Source organism: Salvelinus namaycush, chromosome 38, assembly GCF_016432855.1.
Source record: "Salvelinus namaycush isolate Seneca chromosome 38, SaNama_1.0, whole genome shotgun sequence".
Lineage (NCBI taxonomy): Eukaryota > Metazoa > Chordata > Actinopteri > Salmoniformes > Salmonidae > Salvelinus > Salvelinus namaycush.
Window position 1 is genome coordinate 5,650,836 of NC_052344.1, and position 17,701 is coordinate 5,668,536.

General features: G+C 44.5%; 1 protein-coding gene across 1 annotated transcript in view; it reads right to left on the minus strand.

The window, feature by feature from the left end:
- LOC120031797 (dedicator of cytokinesis protein 4-like) overlaps positions 1–17,701 on the minus strand; it is a 163,008-nt gene that overhangs the window by 63,830 nt on the left and 81,477 nt on the right. Inside the window, exons 12-16 of the mRNA XM_038977616.1 lie at positions 13,529–13,610; positions 13,320–13,380; positions 12,989–13,121; positions 12,416–12,504; positions 1,971–2,096 (exon numbers count right to left, since the gene is read on the minus strand). Coding sequence (XP_038833544.1) covers positions 1,971–2,096; positions 12,416–12,504; positions 12,989–13,121; positions 13,320–13,380; positions 13,529–13,610 — 491 coding nt within the window. The remainder of the gene's footprint in view (positions 1–1,970; positions 2,097–12,415; positions 12,505–12,988; positions 13,122–13,319; positions 13,381–13,528; positions 13,611–17,701) is intronic.

Here is a 17,701-nt window from a genome sequence, read left to right on the forward strand (position 1 = left end):
TTGATGCTGTACATAGATAACTGAACTATCTGAGCCAGTGAGAAGTGTTAGTATTTTGATGCTGTACATAGATAACTGAACTATCTGAGCCAGTGAGAAGTGTTAGTATTTTGATGCTGTACATAGATAACTGAACTATCTGAGCCAGTGAGAAGTGTTAGTATTTTGATGCTGTACATAGATAACTGAACTATCTGAGCCAGTGAGAAGTGTTAGTATTTTGATGCTGTACATAGATAACTGAACTATCTGAGCCAGTGAGAAGTGTTAGTATGTTGATGCTGTACATAGATAACTGAACTATCTGAGCCAGTGAGAAGTGTTAGTATTTTGATGCTGTACATAGATAACTGAACTATCTGAGCCAGTGAGAAGTGTTAGTATTTTGATGCTGTACATATATATACACATACACAAGAGTAGCTAGTAGCTGCCTCATATGAAAACAGTCTCCTGAGGAGGTCTGTCTATAACTTCACCGCCTAGAGAATAATTACAGGAAAGGACACATGTATACACTCAAGGCAGCCTTTGACTGGTGCAGAAATTAGAAGGGCAGTCTTGGGTAGGAAATAGCCGAATGGTGGTGGTACATGTTTTAAAAATTGAGTTTTTGGAGTACAACGTAGCAAGGCAACATCTGCACGAGAGAAGACAGGTCCGTATCCGCTTCAGAGAATGGTTAGCCACAGAATAGAAACGAGAGGAAGTCATCTTCTCTCAGCCCGTGCGTGTGTGTGTGTGTGTGTGTGTGTGTGTGTGTGTGTGTGTGTGTGTGTGTGTGTGTGTGTGTGTGTGTGTGTGTGTGTGTGTGTGTCTGTGTGTGTGTGTGTGTGTGTGTGTAAATAGCTCTCCCCATCTCTAGCTAATGGTGTTCCGGGTCCAACTCAACTGGCTAATAGGCATCACCATGGTAACCCAGAGAGATTGACTCACACACACACACACACACACACACACACACACACACACACACACACACACACACACACACACACACACACACACACACACACACACACACACACACACACACACACACACACACACACACACACACACACACACAGCCTGGAGGCTGACAGAGAGCAGCACAGCCTGACTATAATCCTCTGCCTACAGGAGCATACACAGACTAAAATCACTAGCCCAGGGGCACAGTGAAAGTGGGAGAAGACTCTCTGACAAAGAGATGTATGAATGTTGAGTTACTGTAGAAGGCAGAACACTAGGGGCCACACAGTGAAAGGTTCCTCTTTTTGTGTTTCTCTTTCTATGAATGAATGTACACATCGATTTTTTTCTTAATTGTTTGTTTCGCCGGTACATTTTACTGTACACTTTACTATGTACAGTCATTCATGCCAATATACAGTCACCGGACAGTTTATTAGGTCATCTAGTATCGGGTTGAACCCTCCTTTTCCTCCAGAACAAACCACACTTTGCCTGGCGTTCAATTGTTGCCAAGGGACCGAACGTGTGCCAGGAAAAGTTGTGCGTTCCAAGATGCCGTTCTGCACACCGCTGTTGTACTGCGCCATTATTTGCACGATTCTTGCCATTCTCCTTCGACTTCTCTCACCAACGAGCTGTTTTGGCCCACAGGACTGCCGCTGACTGGATGGTTTTGTTTGTAGCACCATTCTCGGTAAACCCTAGACACTGTCGTGTGTGAAAAGCCCAGGAGGCCGGCGGTTTCTGAGATACTGGAACCGGCGCGCCTGGCACCGACGATCATACCTCGCTCAAAGTAGCTCAGGTCACTTGTTTTGCCCATTCTAACGTTACTAGAGTAGGTCTTCTTAATATAGCAGGCCACGTGACTCACTGTCTGTAGGAGCGATCCATTTTCGGGAACGCGGTGGTATACCTGGACACGAGTGTAGATTTACCTGCAAAACCAGTGCAGTACAGACGTCGTTCTGTTTTGACCAAAGAAGAGGCTGGCTGTGTGGGCGGTTTCGTACCTGGCATGATGACGTCAGAGAAGCCCAGTTTCTTGGTGATGGACACTCCTCTGGTGAACAACACCATGTACTCTCTCCTCAGCTGTTCAATGTCCCCGTGCAGCAACTGGAGAGATACAGCCAGGCCTGGAAAAAGAAGAAGCCCACACAGATGTTTAGAATTAAAGTTATGCGTCTTGAAAACTTGACATGTAGTAAGATATGACTCACACACACACACACACACACACACACACACACACACACACACACACACACACACACACACACACACACACACACACACACACACACACACACACACACTGAGTCAGACTACGGTATGCTTTAAGAAAAAATAATAAGAGAAAGCATTGGTGTCGTCTGCATCTAATACTGTATATTGGATAGTATGTAAATAATTGAAAATGTCAGACTGTGGCCTTGGAATAAAACCCCTGCTTCTATTTTCTGTTTTTTTCACGTTCATAACGTTCCATATCTCCTTGACGCCAAGCTAGATATTGCGCCGTTTTTCAGGGAAGTGAAAGAGGCTTTTGGTCAACCAGGCCATTGATCCTGTCATTCTGGAAGGTTTCAGGTCACTATGTTCTCGAATTTAGAAACTGTGACATATTTGGCCGGGCCTGCTAAAATGAGAAGCTACAGTACTTTGTGGCCCAAGATGGCAAGGGTTCAATTCCCCCCAAACTACAATATCCACACACAAAAACGCACGCACACATAGACGCACGCACACACACTCCTCAAACAGATTTGCCTGTCATAGCTCAAACCACAGGAAAACAGACAGTGGACTTGTAACAACACTGAAATCCTTCCACAGTAACGTTATGTCTTTACATGGCACAGTCCAGGCTTGATCAATAACGAAAGAAAAGAAACCCATTAAGTTTGGGGGGAGATTCCACAGTGCTTGGGGCATGTACGCCTTGCCCTCCCTTTCATGTGGATGAAGCCCATGGCACAGCCTCACAGCCACTCCAGGGCCACAATTAGGCAACCCCTGCTTCATTACTATTCTACACAGTAACACACAGAGTACTCAGTGCTGCCAGCCTGCCTGTCATCGCTTTGACAAACTCTCCCCTCTGTCCTCCTCACTGGCTTTTCATCAACTTAACACAAGGAGCACAGGGAGCAACAGGATGGAACATTTCTCCTGTTCAGCAACAACACACAGTCTTGTGTTGTTCCTGTCCGTTGTGGAGCATCATTCTGTCACTTTTGCTGACTCCGTACCCTCTCTATCTCTCCATATTCTCTCCATCTCTCTATTCCTGCTTATTCTCTCTCCCTCTCATCCTCTCGCTCTATGATTATTCAAACCAATATAATTTCCCACATTCCTCTGCTCCAGATTTTATCATATTTTTTTAATTTGTCTCTCCCTTGTTAATTGGCTAGCAGCTAGCTAATATCTCTCTGGCTGAGAGCCAGGTCCATGGCTTGTTTTGGTTAGTAGTTGGAAGCTTTACACAGCGAGCCCCGCTACGCAGCACAGCACTGCACACCACCACTCCATTTTAATTGTTCCCCTGACAACCAGACTAATGAATTTAAGGCCTTTAATTATGCAAGGTATTCCACCGTCTCCTGCATCAATGATCTATAAGCGCAGGACCTGCGGAGAAGAGAGAAGATGAGCGGAGTCACCTGGCTGCAAGGCCGTGTGGCTCAACCGATTGTCTCGTAGTGCGGTAGTATAGTAGTCTGCTGCGGTACAGCAGAACGTGTAAGAGGCTGGAGGTGATATTGAAATGAAGCGGATACATACTGTACAGTAGGAATGGTGGATGGCTTTAAATACACAGAATTAGAGGGGGAAAATCCAAGTGAAATGTTTGTTCTGCAGAAGTCAACATTTCTGTCTCTTCAGAATTCCTAATCTGCTTTTATGCATAACATGCTGTTACTAGAAAATATTTGCACATGCCGGGTTTCCATGGAACTACTTCATATGCACTGTAACTATGTCAAAGTTTTATGCAGAGTCGTAATTAATGAATGTGCCCTCTCTCCTCAATGAAGCGAACTGGGTTGACATTACTCATCATCAACTGCTGTATCAATCCATATTGCATTCATCATTCAGATGAAACGCACACAGCTTCACTGGAACGCATTTCGAGATGTCCCGTTTCATTTTTCAGCGGCTGCGAAACAGAAACGGGAAGCCTGATCCAGCGCTCAGTATGATCGATGACACAATCTGGAAGGTATTCGATGGAAAGCGCCGGAGGCACCGATAAACACAACTTAACAAGCCAGGGTCAGAGAAAATGTGCAATTTAATATAATTCCACTACAGAGGTGAACAGGGTCAGCGTGTTCAATGGTCTGGTGTGGTACGCATCTACACAGAGACACGCAGTGTACGGAACACGCTGACGCTGATCACCACACCTAGCAGGATCTCCGTTAGTGGCTTCAACATCAGGTCGACCTCTAAAAGACCATATGCAAAGGTCCCATGTCTGTAGCTCTTACTCTCTCATACACACACACACACACGCACGGGCTGAGAGAAGATGTAGCTGTGGGTTCGATGAACTAAACTAACCGTATCCACCGAGTGTTCAAAACATTAAGAACACCTTCCTAATATCGAGTTATTGACACAATGAAGAGAAAAACGGAGACTACAACCAAAGTGTGTCCAGTTTGAAAGTTTCCCCCCAAAATATTGGTGTCAACAGTTAGGACGAGGAATAACAGCTAGATTAAATCCAACGAAAGCCGCTGCGTGAAGATGCACACAAACACGAGCTGGCAATGATGGACTATTTTTCACTGCTGTCATATCTACACTTATACTCATTATAATGCCGTTATTGCTTTTGTGCCGAGTTTCACTATTTATCAAGGCCACTTGGCGCTAATAATAAGGCTTAGGCTACTTTTTCATCATTTGACCTCGTCTCTTTTGAACATGTGTGTTGGTGGTTGGGTTATTGTTATTTTATTTTGTCCGTATAAAAAAAAAAAAGATACTACACTGTTCCAATGCACATGCTTTCTGTTTCATCGCTGTAACAATGGCACTCCACAAATAAAAATGTATTGAACACTTTCACCTGGATTCACCTGGTCAGTCTGGTGTCATGGAAAGAGCAGCACTTAGTGCAGAAACCGCATGTGAAGTGGGAACGGCAGGTAGCCTAGCAGTTAAGAGCGTTGGGCCAGTAACCAAAAGGTTGCTGGGTCGATTCTCGAGCCGGCAAGATGGAAAAATCTGCCGTTTCGCCCTTGAGCAAGACGGCCCTCAACAGCAACTGCTCCCCGGGCGTCCATGACGTTGACGTTGATTAAGGCAGCCCATCCCCCCGCACCTCTGATTCAGGGGGGTTAAATGCGGAAGAGACATTTTGGTTGAATGCATTCAGTTGTGCAACTGACTAGGTTTCCCCTTCCCCTTTGGTGATGTATTGAAGCATACAGTGTCATAAGTTGCTATATACCACTATCAACTGTAAACTGCCTGGCTACCACTTCCTCTAAATTCAGCAGAGCAGAACACTGAATTGCTATTGGACCATATCGTCCTAAATGGAAATTGTCACAAATACCCTCATGTTCTAAACCTCCTAAACTTTACTGCAACCTCTTGAAACAGCGACACCATCCTCTTAGTTAACATCTAATTTGCATGTCTTATCTGATATCAACAACAACACAACAGACTACTAGATACTACTACAATATGCAACTCATCTTATAGGAGTTATTCATTCAACTCCATTGAGTCAGAGAGAGTGCAGTAAATGGTTGATGAAAGTTTATCTCTGTAAGGATAATGTTATCCTGTATGCGACAATCCCCAATTCACTTTTGTATGGGAATTCATTCCAATTTCTGGCTTATCAATTGAACTGAGCATATTACATCTTAATTTATTCCAAAGCCAATCTTTCATTTGGGATTTTAGCTGGCGCCGGTGCTGGATATTGCGATTGCTAGGTATTAGGGCTGACCCCATTTAGACGACTGGTCGATTGTTTGGCGGATAGGCTGTTGGTCGACCAAAATGTCTTTAGTCGACCAGTAGCAAAAAAAATATCATGGTGCGCAACACACCTGTCTGATTGGCGCCTGCGAGTGGACTAATCGATTGTGGAGGCCGTTGGGATGACACAATCCATCAATCTGAGACATGGTACTGAAATTCTATATGGTATTAACATGTAAGAAGAATGGTGCAACACCAATAGAAATGTCAATAAGTGTGCTTTTTCCCACGTTGGGTAGTGGTCGCTGTCCGGGGTTCTGAAACACATCAGAGCGCTGTTGAATTGGCGCATTTCCATAGACCATGTTGCTTTGTGCATAATAGTAAAGTTAACCAGCATATTGGTGTTGAGAACAATGCGGAGGAGGCAGCAGCGAAGTTAGGAGACGAGGGGGCTTGCAAACTATTACAGACTACAAAGGGAAGCACAGCCACGAGCTGCCCAGTGACGCGAGCCTACCAGACGAGCTAAATCACTTCTATGCTCGCTTCGAGGCAAGCAACACTGAGGCATGCATGAGAGCATCAGCTGTTCCGGACGACTGTGTTATCACGCTCTCCGTAGCCGACGTGAGTAAGACCTTTAAACAGGTCAACATACACAAGGCCGCAGGGCCAGACGGATTACCAGGACGTGTGCTCCGGGCATGTGCTGATCAACTGGCAGGTGTCTTCACTGACATTTTCAACATGTCCCTGATTGAGTCTGTAATACCAACATGCTTCAAGCAGACCACCATAGTCCCTGTGCCCAAGAACACAAAGGCAGCCTGCCTAAATGACTACAGACCCGTAGCACTCACGTCCGTAGCCATGAAGTGCTTTGAAAGGCTGGTAATGGCTCACATCAACACCATTATCCCAGAAACCCTAGACCCACTCCAATTTGCATACCGCCCAAACAGATCAACAGATGATGCAATCTCTATTGCACTCCACACTGCCCTTTCCCACCTGGACAAAAGGAACACCTACAGTGGGGAGAACAAGTATTTGATACACTGTCGATTTTGCAGGTTTTCCTACTTACAAAGCATGTAGAGGTCTGTAATTTTTTATCATAGGTACCAACTGTGAGAGACGGAATCTAAAACAAAAATCCAGAAAATCACATTGTATGATTTTTAGGTAATTAATTAGCATTTTATTGCATGACATAAGTATTTGATCACCTACCAACCAGTAAGAATTCCAGCTCTCACAGACCTGTTAGTTTTTCTTTAAGAAGCCCTCCTGTTCTCCACTCATTACCTGTATTAACTGCACCTGTTTGAACTCGTTACCTGTATAAAAGACACCTGTCCACACACTCAATCAAACAGACTCCAACCTCTCCACAATGGCCAAGACCAGAGAGCTGTGTAAGGACATGAGGGATAAAATTGTAGACCTGCACAAGGCTGGGATGGGCTACAGGACAATAGGCAAGCAGCTTGGGGAGAAGGCAACAACTGTTGGCGCAATTATTAGAAAATGGAAGAAGTTCAAGATGACGGTCAATCACCCTCGGTCTGGGGCTCTATGCAAGATCTCACCTCGTGGGGCATCAATGATCATGAGGAAGGTGAGGGATCAGCCCAGAACTACACGGCAGGACCTGGTCAATGACCTGAAGAGAGCTGGGACCACAGTCTCAAAGAAAACCATTAGTAACACACTACGCCGTCATGGAATAAAATCCTGCAGCGCACGCAAGATCCCCCTGCTCAAGCCAGCGCATGTCCAGGCCCGTCTGAAGTTTGCCAATGACCATCTGGATGATCCAGAGGAGGAATGGGAGAAGGTCATGTGGTCTGATGAGACAAAAACAGAGCTTTTTGATCTAAACTCCACTCGCCGTGTTTGGAGGAAGAAGAAGGATGAGTACAACCCCAAGAACACCATCCCAACCGTGAGGCATGGAGGTGGAAACATCATTCTTTGGGGATGCTTTTCTGCAAAGGGGACAGGACGATTGCACCGTATTGAGGGGAGGATGGATGGGGCCATGTATCGCGAGATCTTGGCCAACAACCTCCTTCCCTCAGTAAGAGCATTGAAGATGGGTCATGGCTGGGTCTTCCAGCATGACAACGACCCGAAACACACAGCCAGGGCAACTAAGTAGTGGCTCCGTAAGAAGCATCTCAAGGTCCTGGAGTGGCCTAGCCAGTCTCCAGACCTGAACCCATTAGAAAATCTTTGGAGGGAGCTGAAAGTCCGTATTGCCCAGCGACAGCCCCGAAACCTGAAGGATCTGGAGAAGGTCTGTATGGAGGAGTGGGCCAAAATCCCTGCTGCAGTGTGTGCAAACCTGGTCAAGAACTACAGGAAACGTATGATCTCTGTAATTGCAAACAAACATTTCTGTACCAAATGTTAAGTTCTGCTTTTCTGATGTATCAAATACTTATGTCATGCAATAAAATGCAAATGAATTACTTAAAAATCATACAATGTGATTTTCTGGATTTTTGTTTTAGATTCCGTCTCTCACAGTTGAAGTGTACCTATGATAAAAATGACAGACCTCTACATGCTTTGTTAGTAGGAAAACCTGCAAATCGGCAGTGTATCAAATACTTGTTCTCCCCACTGTATGTGAGAATGCTGTTCATTGACTACAGCTCAGCGTTCAACAGCATAGTACCCTCAAAGCTCATCACCAAGCTAAGGATCCTGGGACTAAACACCTCCCTCTGCAACTGGATCCTGGACTTCCTGACAGGCCGCCCCCAGGTGGTGAGGATAGGTAGCAACACATTGCCACGCTAATCCTCAACACTGGAGCTCCCCAGGGGTGCGTGCTCAGTCTCCTCCTGTACTCCCTGTTCACCCACGACTGCATGGCCAGGCACGACTCCAACACCATCATTAAGTTTGCTGATGACACAACAGTGGCAGGCCTGATCACCGACAACGACGAGACAGCCTATAGGGAGGAGGTCAGAGACCTGGCCGTGTGGTGCCAGAATAACAACCTATCCCTCAACGTAACCAAGACTCAGGAGATGATTGTGGACTACAGGAAAAGGAGCACCGAGCACGTCCCCATTCTCATCGACGGGGCTGTAGTGGAGCAGGTTGAGAGCTTCAAATTCCTTGGTGTCCACATCAACAAGAAACTAGATTGGTCCAAACACCAAGACAGTCGTGAAGAGGGCACGACAAAGCCTATTCCCCCTCAGGAAACTAAAAAGATTTGGCATGGGTCTTGAGATCCTCAAAAGTTTCTACAGCTGCAACATCGAGAGCATCCTGACCGGTTGCATCACTGCCTGGTACGGCAATTGCTCGGCCTCCGACCGCAAGGCACTTCAGAGGGTAGTGCGTACGGCCCAGTACATCACTGGGGCAAAGCTGCCTGCCATCCAGGACCTCTACACCAGGCGGTGTCAGAGGAAGGCCCTAAAAATTGTCAAAGACCCCAGCCACCCCAGTCATAGACTGTTCTCTCTACTACCGCATGGCAAGCGGTACCGGAGTGCCAAGTCTAGGACAAAAAGGCTTCTCAACAGTTTTTACCCCCAAGCCATAAGACTGCTGAACATGTAACCAAGTGGTTACCCGGACTATTTGCATTGTGCCCCCCCCCCCCCAACCCCTCTTTTTATGCTGCTGCTACTCTCTGTTTATCTTATATGCATAGTCACTTTAACTATACATTCATGTACATACTACCTAAATTTGCCCGACCAACCAGTGCTCCCGCACATTGGCTAAGCGGGCTATCTGCATTGTGTCCCACCACCCGCCAACCTCTCTTTTCACGCTTCTGCTACTCTCTGTTCATCATATATGCATAGTCACTTTAATGATACCTACATGTACATACGACCTCAATAAGCCTGACTAACAGGTGTCTGTATATAGCCTTGCTACTCTTTTTTCAAATGTCTTTTTACTGTTGTTTTATTTCTTTACTTACCTACACACACACAAACATACCTTTTTTCCCCGCACCATTGGTTAGAGCCTGTAAGTAAGCATTTCACTGTAAGGTCTACACCTGTTGTATTCAGTGCACGTGACAAATAAACTTTGATTTGATTTGAGAAAACCGCCCTTGCCTTAATTGTCGAAGAAAAGTGAGGATAGAGTAAACCCCAACTTAATTAGGACTATAATCATTAGCCTAACTTAAAATGTGCCTGGCTTTATAAATTATCCATATACATCTACAGAAATAAGACATATACTGTTTCTGTTGCCTGTTTGAGAGTTTGTTTAATAGTCTACTGATTCCGTGAGCACCAAGCCTCGCGCAACCACCTGTCGAATAAACAATTTCACAAATGCGGCTGTCTTTTAATTCTTTGCTTTGCTGTTCTAAAGGCTTTACACAGGTTTTCATTAGAACAGCCTCCCTGGTATTATCTATCATTTACTTAGTGTTGTTCACACTGTTCCAAATTGTCCGAAAAATTATATTTATAATAATGACCCTCCTTTTTCCTTGATCTCCTTCGTATTGTTATTATCACTATTATTGTTATTAAGATCGTCATTATAATAATAAGTAATGTCATTATCATTCGTAGGCTTAGCATAGCAGCCTGTAGACCTAAGAGCGCATTCGGTTTAGTCGTAACACCGTAACTTACTTAGGCCTGGCTTTCAATAGTTATACAGGCTACTGTGTCAACCAGTAATTTATTCGTTCATGTCATCACACAGCATACGAGTCATTCATGTTCTGAAATGCAATCAAGCATTTTAGTTTGAAAATCAAATAAAGCGACCATTGAATAATTAGCGTAAAACAATAGGCAAAACCGTTACATTTCAAAAATTGCATTCATGAATAAATGCGACAGGTTTTAGTCTTTGCTGTAATAAAAGCTTTACAATATATATATATTTTTAAACATGACAACAGACTCTCTGGTACACTTAGAATTTATTTAGTGTTGTTTACATCGTTCCAAACGGTCAAAAAATATATATTGTAATCTAACAGCACCAGTTTGGCACACACATTATACACGCAGCGCTTGGTCCTTAACTTCTTTATCTCCAGTATTTTCCACAACTAGTCACATTTGTTTCGAGTTTATTTGTCACGTCCACTGCATTCATTTTGCTGTCACGTGTTACGGTGTTCAGAGTTTGTTATAACCAACTTATTGATGTGATTATGATAGGCTATAGGTCGGGCCCTATTGGTCGCATGCATGCGATGCATATATGTGTCATGTAAATAATGCAAGGGTTGAGGGAAAAGGGAATGTTTTTCCTAAACAAATTAGGGATTTCGGTAACATTGCAATTTCTGACCGAAAAGTTATGTTGCAGCTTCAGCAACACGGACAGCGCGATACACACTGTTGATGTGCTGTGGCCGTCGCTGCAGCAGGGAGGAGAGGGAGACAACGGGTGCTAGTCACACACAGTCACTCAATCACACACAGTCTTTTTTTTATAACACAGCGCAGTACGTCTGAGCAGGGCACGGCACAATCAAATCAATTGCGGTCAGACTCCCTCCAGTCATTTGTGTGTCTTAATTATTTCATCAAACATTTTCCTTAAAGCATCAGACAAGCTCAATGCATATCGTTGATTTGAATAAAACACATGTTGTGTTCATGTGGAAAAATACACGTTTAAAAGTGTCAGGACAGATGACTCTTGGTCGACTAACTATCGTTATTAACTCTCAGATGCAGACGTCATGTAAATTCGCCGTGGATAGCGCAGTACGCTAAATGACTTTGTGTCAGTCATCGTAATTACTGTGTTGCTGCTGCTCCCTCCACTACTAGATTATTCAAACTCCCCCGAGTTTTGACGACACCTCACGCAATTACTGCTGGTCTTTCGAGGCGCTGAGGCAGAAATAAGAGCAGACTTGTAGATCTGTCTCTGCGATAGACTCTGTTTATGGTGATTAAAATCCTTTAATCCTTCCCAGTGTTTTCTATGTGGAGAGAATACAGACCAGTTAGCTACTAATCGTATTGTTGTAAACAAGCTATATAAGAATAGGGCAAGGTAGTTATTGAAATTAGCCGTTGTCGATGCACACGCACGTACCCATGCATGCACAGAAAAATACACACACAATATAAATGTAGGCCTATTTGAGAAAAGATTCATACATATGTTAAAGGCTCCTCCGTCAACTTTCTTTCCATCCGATTTACCATTTCCTCTCACAGCCAAAACCTAATGTTCTCCTCATATCCATCAACCTGTTGCTAGGGAGAACTGCAGACAGTCAGTTTCATATGGAAGGGATTGCTATTTATATCAGTTCAATGCATATTGAGCTGTGCAGGCTTCCCGCGGAGCAGCGAGGTACAAGCCCAGCTACAGGGGAACTCTTCAGCAGAGAGCTAATCGGCTTGCCATTAAACCGCCATCCATCGCATCTCATGTATTTTCAGTTTGCAGAAATGTTGAGGTATAATGTTTTGGCTAGAGGTGAGAAATACAAAGGGAGGTTGTTCCTTACCCGTGTTGGAACCCGATAGGTTGTATCTGGAGTTGACCTTCCTGATGATGTTCTCGTGGATTTGATACCACTCGCTTTCCGTGGTACATCTGGAACACAAAGGCCAAGCATGGTGTGTCATGCATGATTTGGGTCAACACGATAACATTAGCCCAATAACATTCTTGAACTTTCTAATATAAATCCAATGAAACACAAGGGTAGAGAAGGGTCACTTCTCTGGGCTAAATACTATAGGCATATTGTCCACCCATTTCAGCCCCTACTGTATATAGGTCAAACCGTTACTGTGTCCATAATGGCTATTTCAATCCCCCTCGGCATGCATCTAGAGTGCCTTAATAGTACCCGTGTGTGTGTGTGTGAGTGAGTGAAAACTGGTCAACACTATTTCACCACAATCCGTCCACTGTGAAAGCTGAACAGGGTATCTGCATACTCTGTGCATTTTGCACTACCTCAGCCAGTATTGTCTCACTCATTATTTCATTGTCTGTGAGAGGGTACTGAAGTGCATTGTGAGTTGTGGCGTCTGTGTAAAATGCACTTTCGATATGATGGAAGGTGACTCACGCGTAAACTTTCAGTAGGTGGTCGTCTTTAGAGTCTGCCGTGAGGAGGTCTGCGATACTGACCACGGCACAGCCGAAGGGCCGTCTGTACTGGACACTACACAGGTTCTTCTTCTCCCCGGCGCCCATCCGCCCTGCAACCAACACAACGACAACACAGTCAATGTCTGTACATCAGCGCTCTGTAGTTACTATATTAGACAGTGCTACCACTATACTATAATTACTACAATACTATAATACTATGTTATTACTGTGTTCATTTATTTTTTATGTATGCACTATAAATGTAGTGTGTGACTAACTAAGGGGGGGTGACACTGGAATCTTACCAATTCTCATTATGTGAACAACAATGTAGACGTCTTTTCTGAGATCGCTGCTCCCCAAATCCTGAAGAGAGAATAACACACACATTTTTAATCAAAGGGTCATGGTAGAATCCTCAACACAATAACAGGCAAAGCGTCATGTGCCATACTACTACTACTTCTATACCCCCCTAGGGTGCATAGAAGACACAGTGAAGTCCAGTACTCGCCACAAAGAGGGTGCATTGTCTCTCTGTCTTCTCTGGCGACTTGGGCACTCCGTTCTTATTCAGTCTGACAAAGAACCTTTCACTGGAGGAGGAGAAAAGAGGAGAGAAGAGGAAAGGAAGAGAGGTTATTCATTGTCACGCCATGAATAAAATACATGTTGGGGATGACAGTAAACATGACAGAGGTGGGAAGTTAGCTAAAACAACAAGCTAGCTACTAGATCTGGCACTAGTAGTGTACCACAGTACAAGCAGATGTAGAGTACAACAAGAGGTAACCCAGAGGTAAGCTCCTCCATATTCACAGAGAGTGCGAGCCCTGGGGCAAAATAAGAGGAGGAGAAGGAGGAGAAGAAAAAAAAATAAAGGAAGGAGAAGAAGGAGAAAAAAGATGAAGAATTAATGCCATAGCGCCATGACGAGATTATAGCCAACATATCTGACAACACAAATAAAATATGCTTCAATTCTATATCGGACAACGCAAGAAAATGATGCTTCCGTTCTATGAAACTAGATGAAATATTCATAGAATTTTGCAAATTCTTCAGGAGAGATACTAACCCAGTTCTTGGACTGTCAACCCACGGAAAGGAAAGTGAGTAAGTGTAGATCAGAATGAACAAAGAAAAGTGTTTTGCAATAACATTGGGGATACACTGCAATGTTGGACGTTATTGTAATTTTGTAGTATGGCAAGGAGATGAAGGGGAAATTCATAAAAACTTTCGAGATCATGGAAGAAAAGCAGTGAAATGGCAAACATTGCAATATACACCTACATATGAAGACCATACTTGTTACAGAAAGCTAAACCGCACACAAACCGAAACCGGATACATTGTAAACGCAGGTCCAACGTAGAAAAACTTAGCTAGCCAGCAATTTATTTGTTTTTTCAGGAATATTTTGGGGGAAAATAACCTAATGTGGTGAGTGATGAACATGAATCTCATGACGCAAGTGGCGCTATGCTGTCAAATCCTCCCACATGAAATGTCTAGTTTGACCAGCTGTTTTCAGCAACTGATATTTTTTTTATTTGGCTGTCATATCGCCAGGTTTGCTAGCAACAAACTATTTAACCAGCTTCTAGCCTAGTGTTTGATATGCAATGTGATCTCCTCGTAATGAACAGTGTTAAGTGTCCTGAATCAGCTTCCTATTTCGCAACAAAGCATCCTTCACCCATGCTGCCAAACATACCCTCGTAAAACTGACTATCCTTCCGATCCTCGACTTCGGCGATGTCATTTACAAAATAGCCTCCAACACTCTACCCAACAAATTGGATGCAGTCTATCACAGTGCCATCCGTTTTGTCACCAAAGCCCCATATACTACCCACCACTGCGACCTGTACGCTCCCGTTGGCTGGCCCTTGCTTCATACTCGGCGCCAAACCTACTGGCTCCAGGTCATCTATAAGTCTTTGCTAGGTCAAGTCCCGCCTTATCTCAGTTCACTGGTCACCATAGCAGCACCCACCCGTAGCACGCACCCCAGCAGGTATATCTCACTGGTCATCCCCAAAGCCAATTCCTCCTTTGGACGCCTTTCCTTCCAGTTCTCTGCTGCCAATGACTGGAACGATCTGCAAAAATCACTGAAGCTGGAGACTCATATCTCCCTCACTAGCTTTAAGCACCAGCTGTCAGAGCAGCCCACAGATCACTGCACCTGTACATAGCCCATCTGTAAATAGCCCATCCAACTACCTCTTCCCCATACTGTATTTATTTTTGCTCCGTTGCACCCAAGTATCTCTACTTGCACATTCATCGTCTGAATGCACTATCACTCCAGTGTTTAATTGCTATATCGTAATTACCTCCCCACTATGGCCTATTTTATTGCCTTACCTCCCTCATCTTACCTCATTTACACACACTGTATATAGACTTTTTTTCCTACTGTATTATTGAATGTATGTTTGTTTATTCTATGTGTACCTCTGTGTTGTTGTATGTGTCGAACTGCTCTGCTTTATCTTGGCCAGGTCGCAGTTGTAAATGAGAACTTGTTCTCAACTAGCTTACCTAGTTAAATAAAGGGGAAATATATATATATATATATATATATGGCAACGGAACATACAGAATAAACAACTGAGTCGCGTCCTTAAATATAGAACTAATGGAACTAATGACTGGGTTGCATCTCATTTTTTTCGAGCAGTAAATGTCTGCTTTAGTATCGTTTTCTCTGGTAACTGTGGTATAAAACGGGATAAATCCCTCCGTCTCGTACATTACCTCCGCCTTGTCCCGCTGAGTCGTCCATTATTTCCAAGGTAATGTACAGAACATCAGCGTTTATCCCTTACATAATAAACTTCTGACTTGTGTTGCTGTCTAGAAACATAAAGTATAGATGCTGTTAAAATTATTAGAAATAATTGTTGTTTACAATAACTGCTAGTATTTTTTTCATCGTCCGGCTGCAGAACAGTTGACCACAAGCCATATTATTTGAATATGTACATAGCATGCTTATTATACATACTGCGTATATACAAATTCAGAAAAATCTACAGAATGTGCATTTAACCAACTGCAGCATAACAGAACTGAACTCAGATGATCCCATGCTGAAAGAATAGGGAGGAGAGCGACTGTCAGACAGAGGACACACACACACCATCCCCTGCCGTGTTTGTCCCATCCTGCTGCCAACGGCCAGCTAATCCCGTTAGGTGACTTTCACAGCCCTCAGATAAGCAGAGAGTGTCTTGTAGTGCTGGAACAGCAAGCCAACTCCAACTTCGCTGCTACAGCTATAGCATTACATGGACCGTTAGCTAGCTAGCCGAATTAACAAGCCAACAAGGCGATTGACAGATTCCTATGCATTAAGCATGGGAGTCACACTCACTCACACGCTCCAATCTCTAATTAACACTACATTGTTGAAACCTCATCCTCCAATTACCAGCCGCCCCAGCGCATACAGGTCCCTGAGCCCCCTAACACACACACACAGCTGCAAGGCTGCTGATCCGGTTGCTTCAGACCACTAGCAGGCCCCTAGTGGGACCATATCACCGCCTATCAGCAGGTTCATTTAAATATCATGAATGGCTTCCCTCTCCCTCCATCCCTCTCCCTCTCATCACATAGTCCATCTGCGGTGATCCGAGCGTTTGTTATTTCCTCCCCTGGTATCGATGATTGCATTAGGAAAGAGATCCAGACATGAGCGTGGGCCAGAATGACCTGGCTGGTGCGGTATTGATGACTGGCTAAATTAACCATGCTATACAGGCAGTCTCCAGGGGAAGGGGAGACGGGATATCACTCCACAATGGACTGTCTGATTCAGTCTATCGTATAGCCACACAATATGGCCTACACAAACACTCAGACACACAGACAAACAGAGAGTGAGGCACCGCGGGAGTGTGTCTCATAGAAGAGTGTGTCACACAGACCCAGACACATAAAAAAAAGTGTCACCAATTCCAAGCGTACCAATCAACATCCAAGCCATCAGTGAACGTGTCCCCACTACACCATCTGTGACAGCTCTCATTGGACTGCTGTTGTTTTCCTGGCTGCTCTAACAATAGATGTTTGTGTAGACAGCAGCTAGTGCCCCATCTCCACTCATCCATCCATCCCTAGTCTTGTTAAAGCTGACCGGAGCGTGGAAGAGGAGAGGGTACCCATTCGTTTCCATGACAGCAGAGAGACAGGGGCTTGAGTGAATGTTGGTAGACCTGCGAAGTAGAGAAAGAGAGCGCAGTGTCTGGATGGCTTGTCAGTGTCATCCACTCCTCAGAGCGGTTGTAGTTGTGTGTGTGTGTGTGTGTGTGTGTGTGTGTGTGTGTGTGTGTGTGTGTGTGTGTGTGTGTGTGTGTGTGTGTGTGTGTGTGTGTGTGTGTGTGTGTGTGTGTGTGTGTGTGTGTGTGTGTGTGTGTGTGTGTGTGTGTGTGTGCACCTGCATCCATGCTAGGGTCATTAGATATAACACGCATGCCATGTCTGACTCTGCTTCTGCTGAGCTGGTGTTACTGGCATTGCTTCACTTTCCTCTAGCTGTGGTCGAGAAAGAGCAGGTCGGACCCCCATCTGGCTCCAGTCAAACCCCAGACCAACAACACCATCAGGACTAATGGCTGCCAGCCAGGTAGAGAAAACAGCCTGGGAAAACCGCCAAAAAGTCCACATCTCA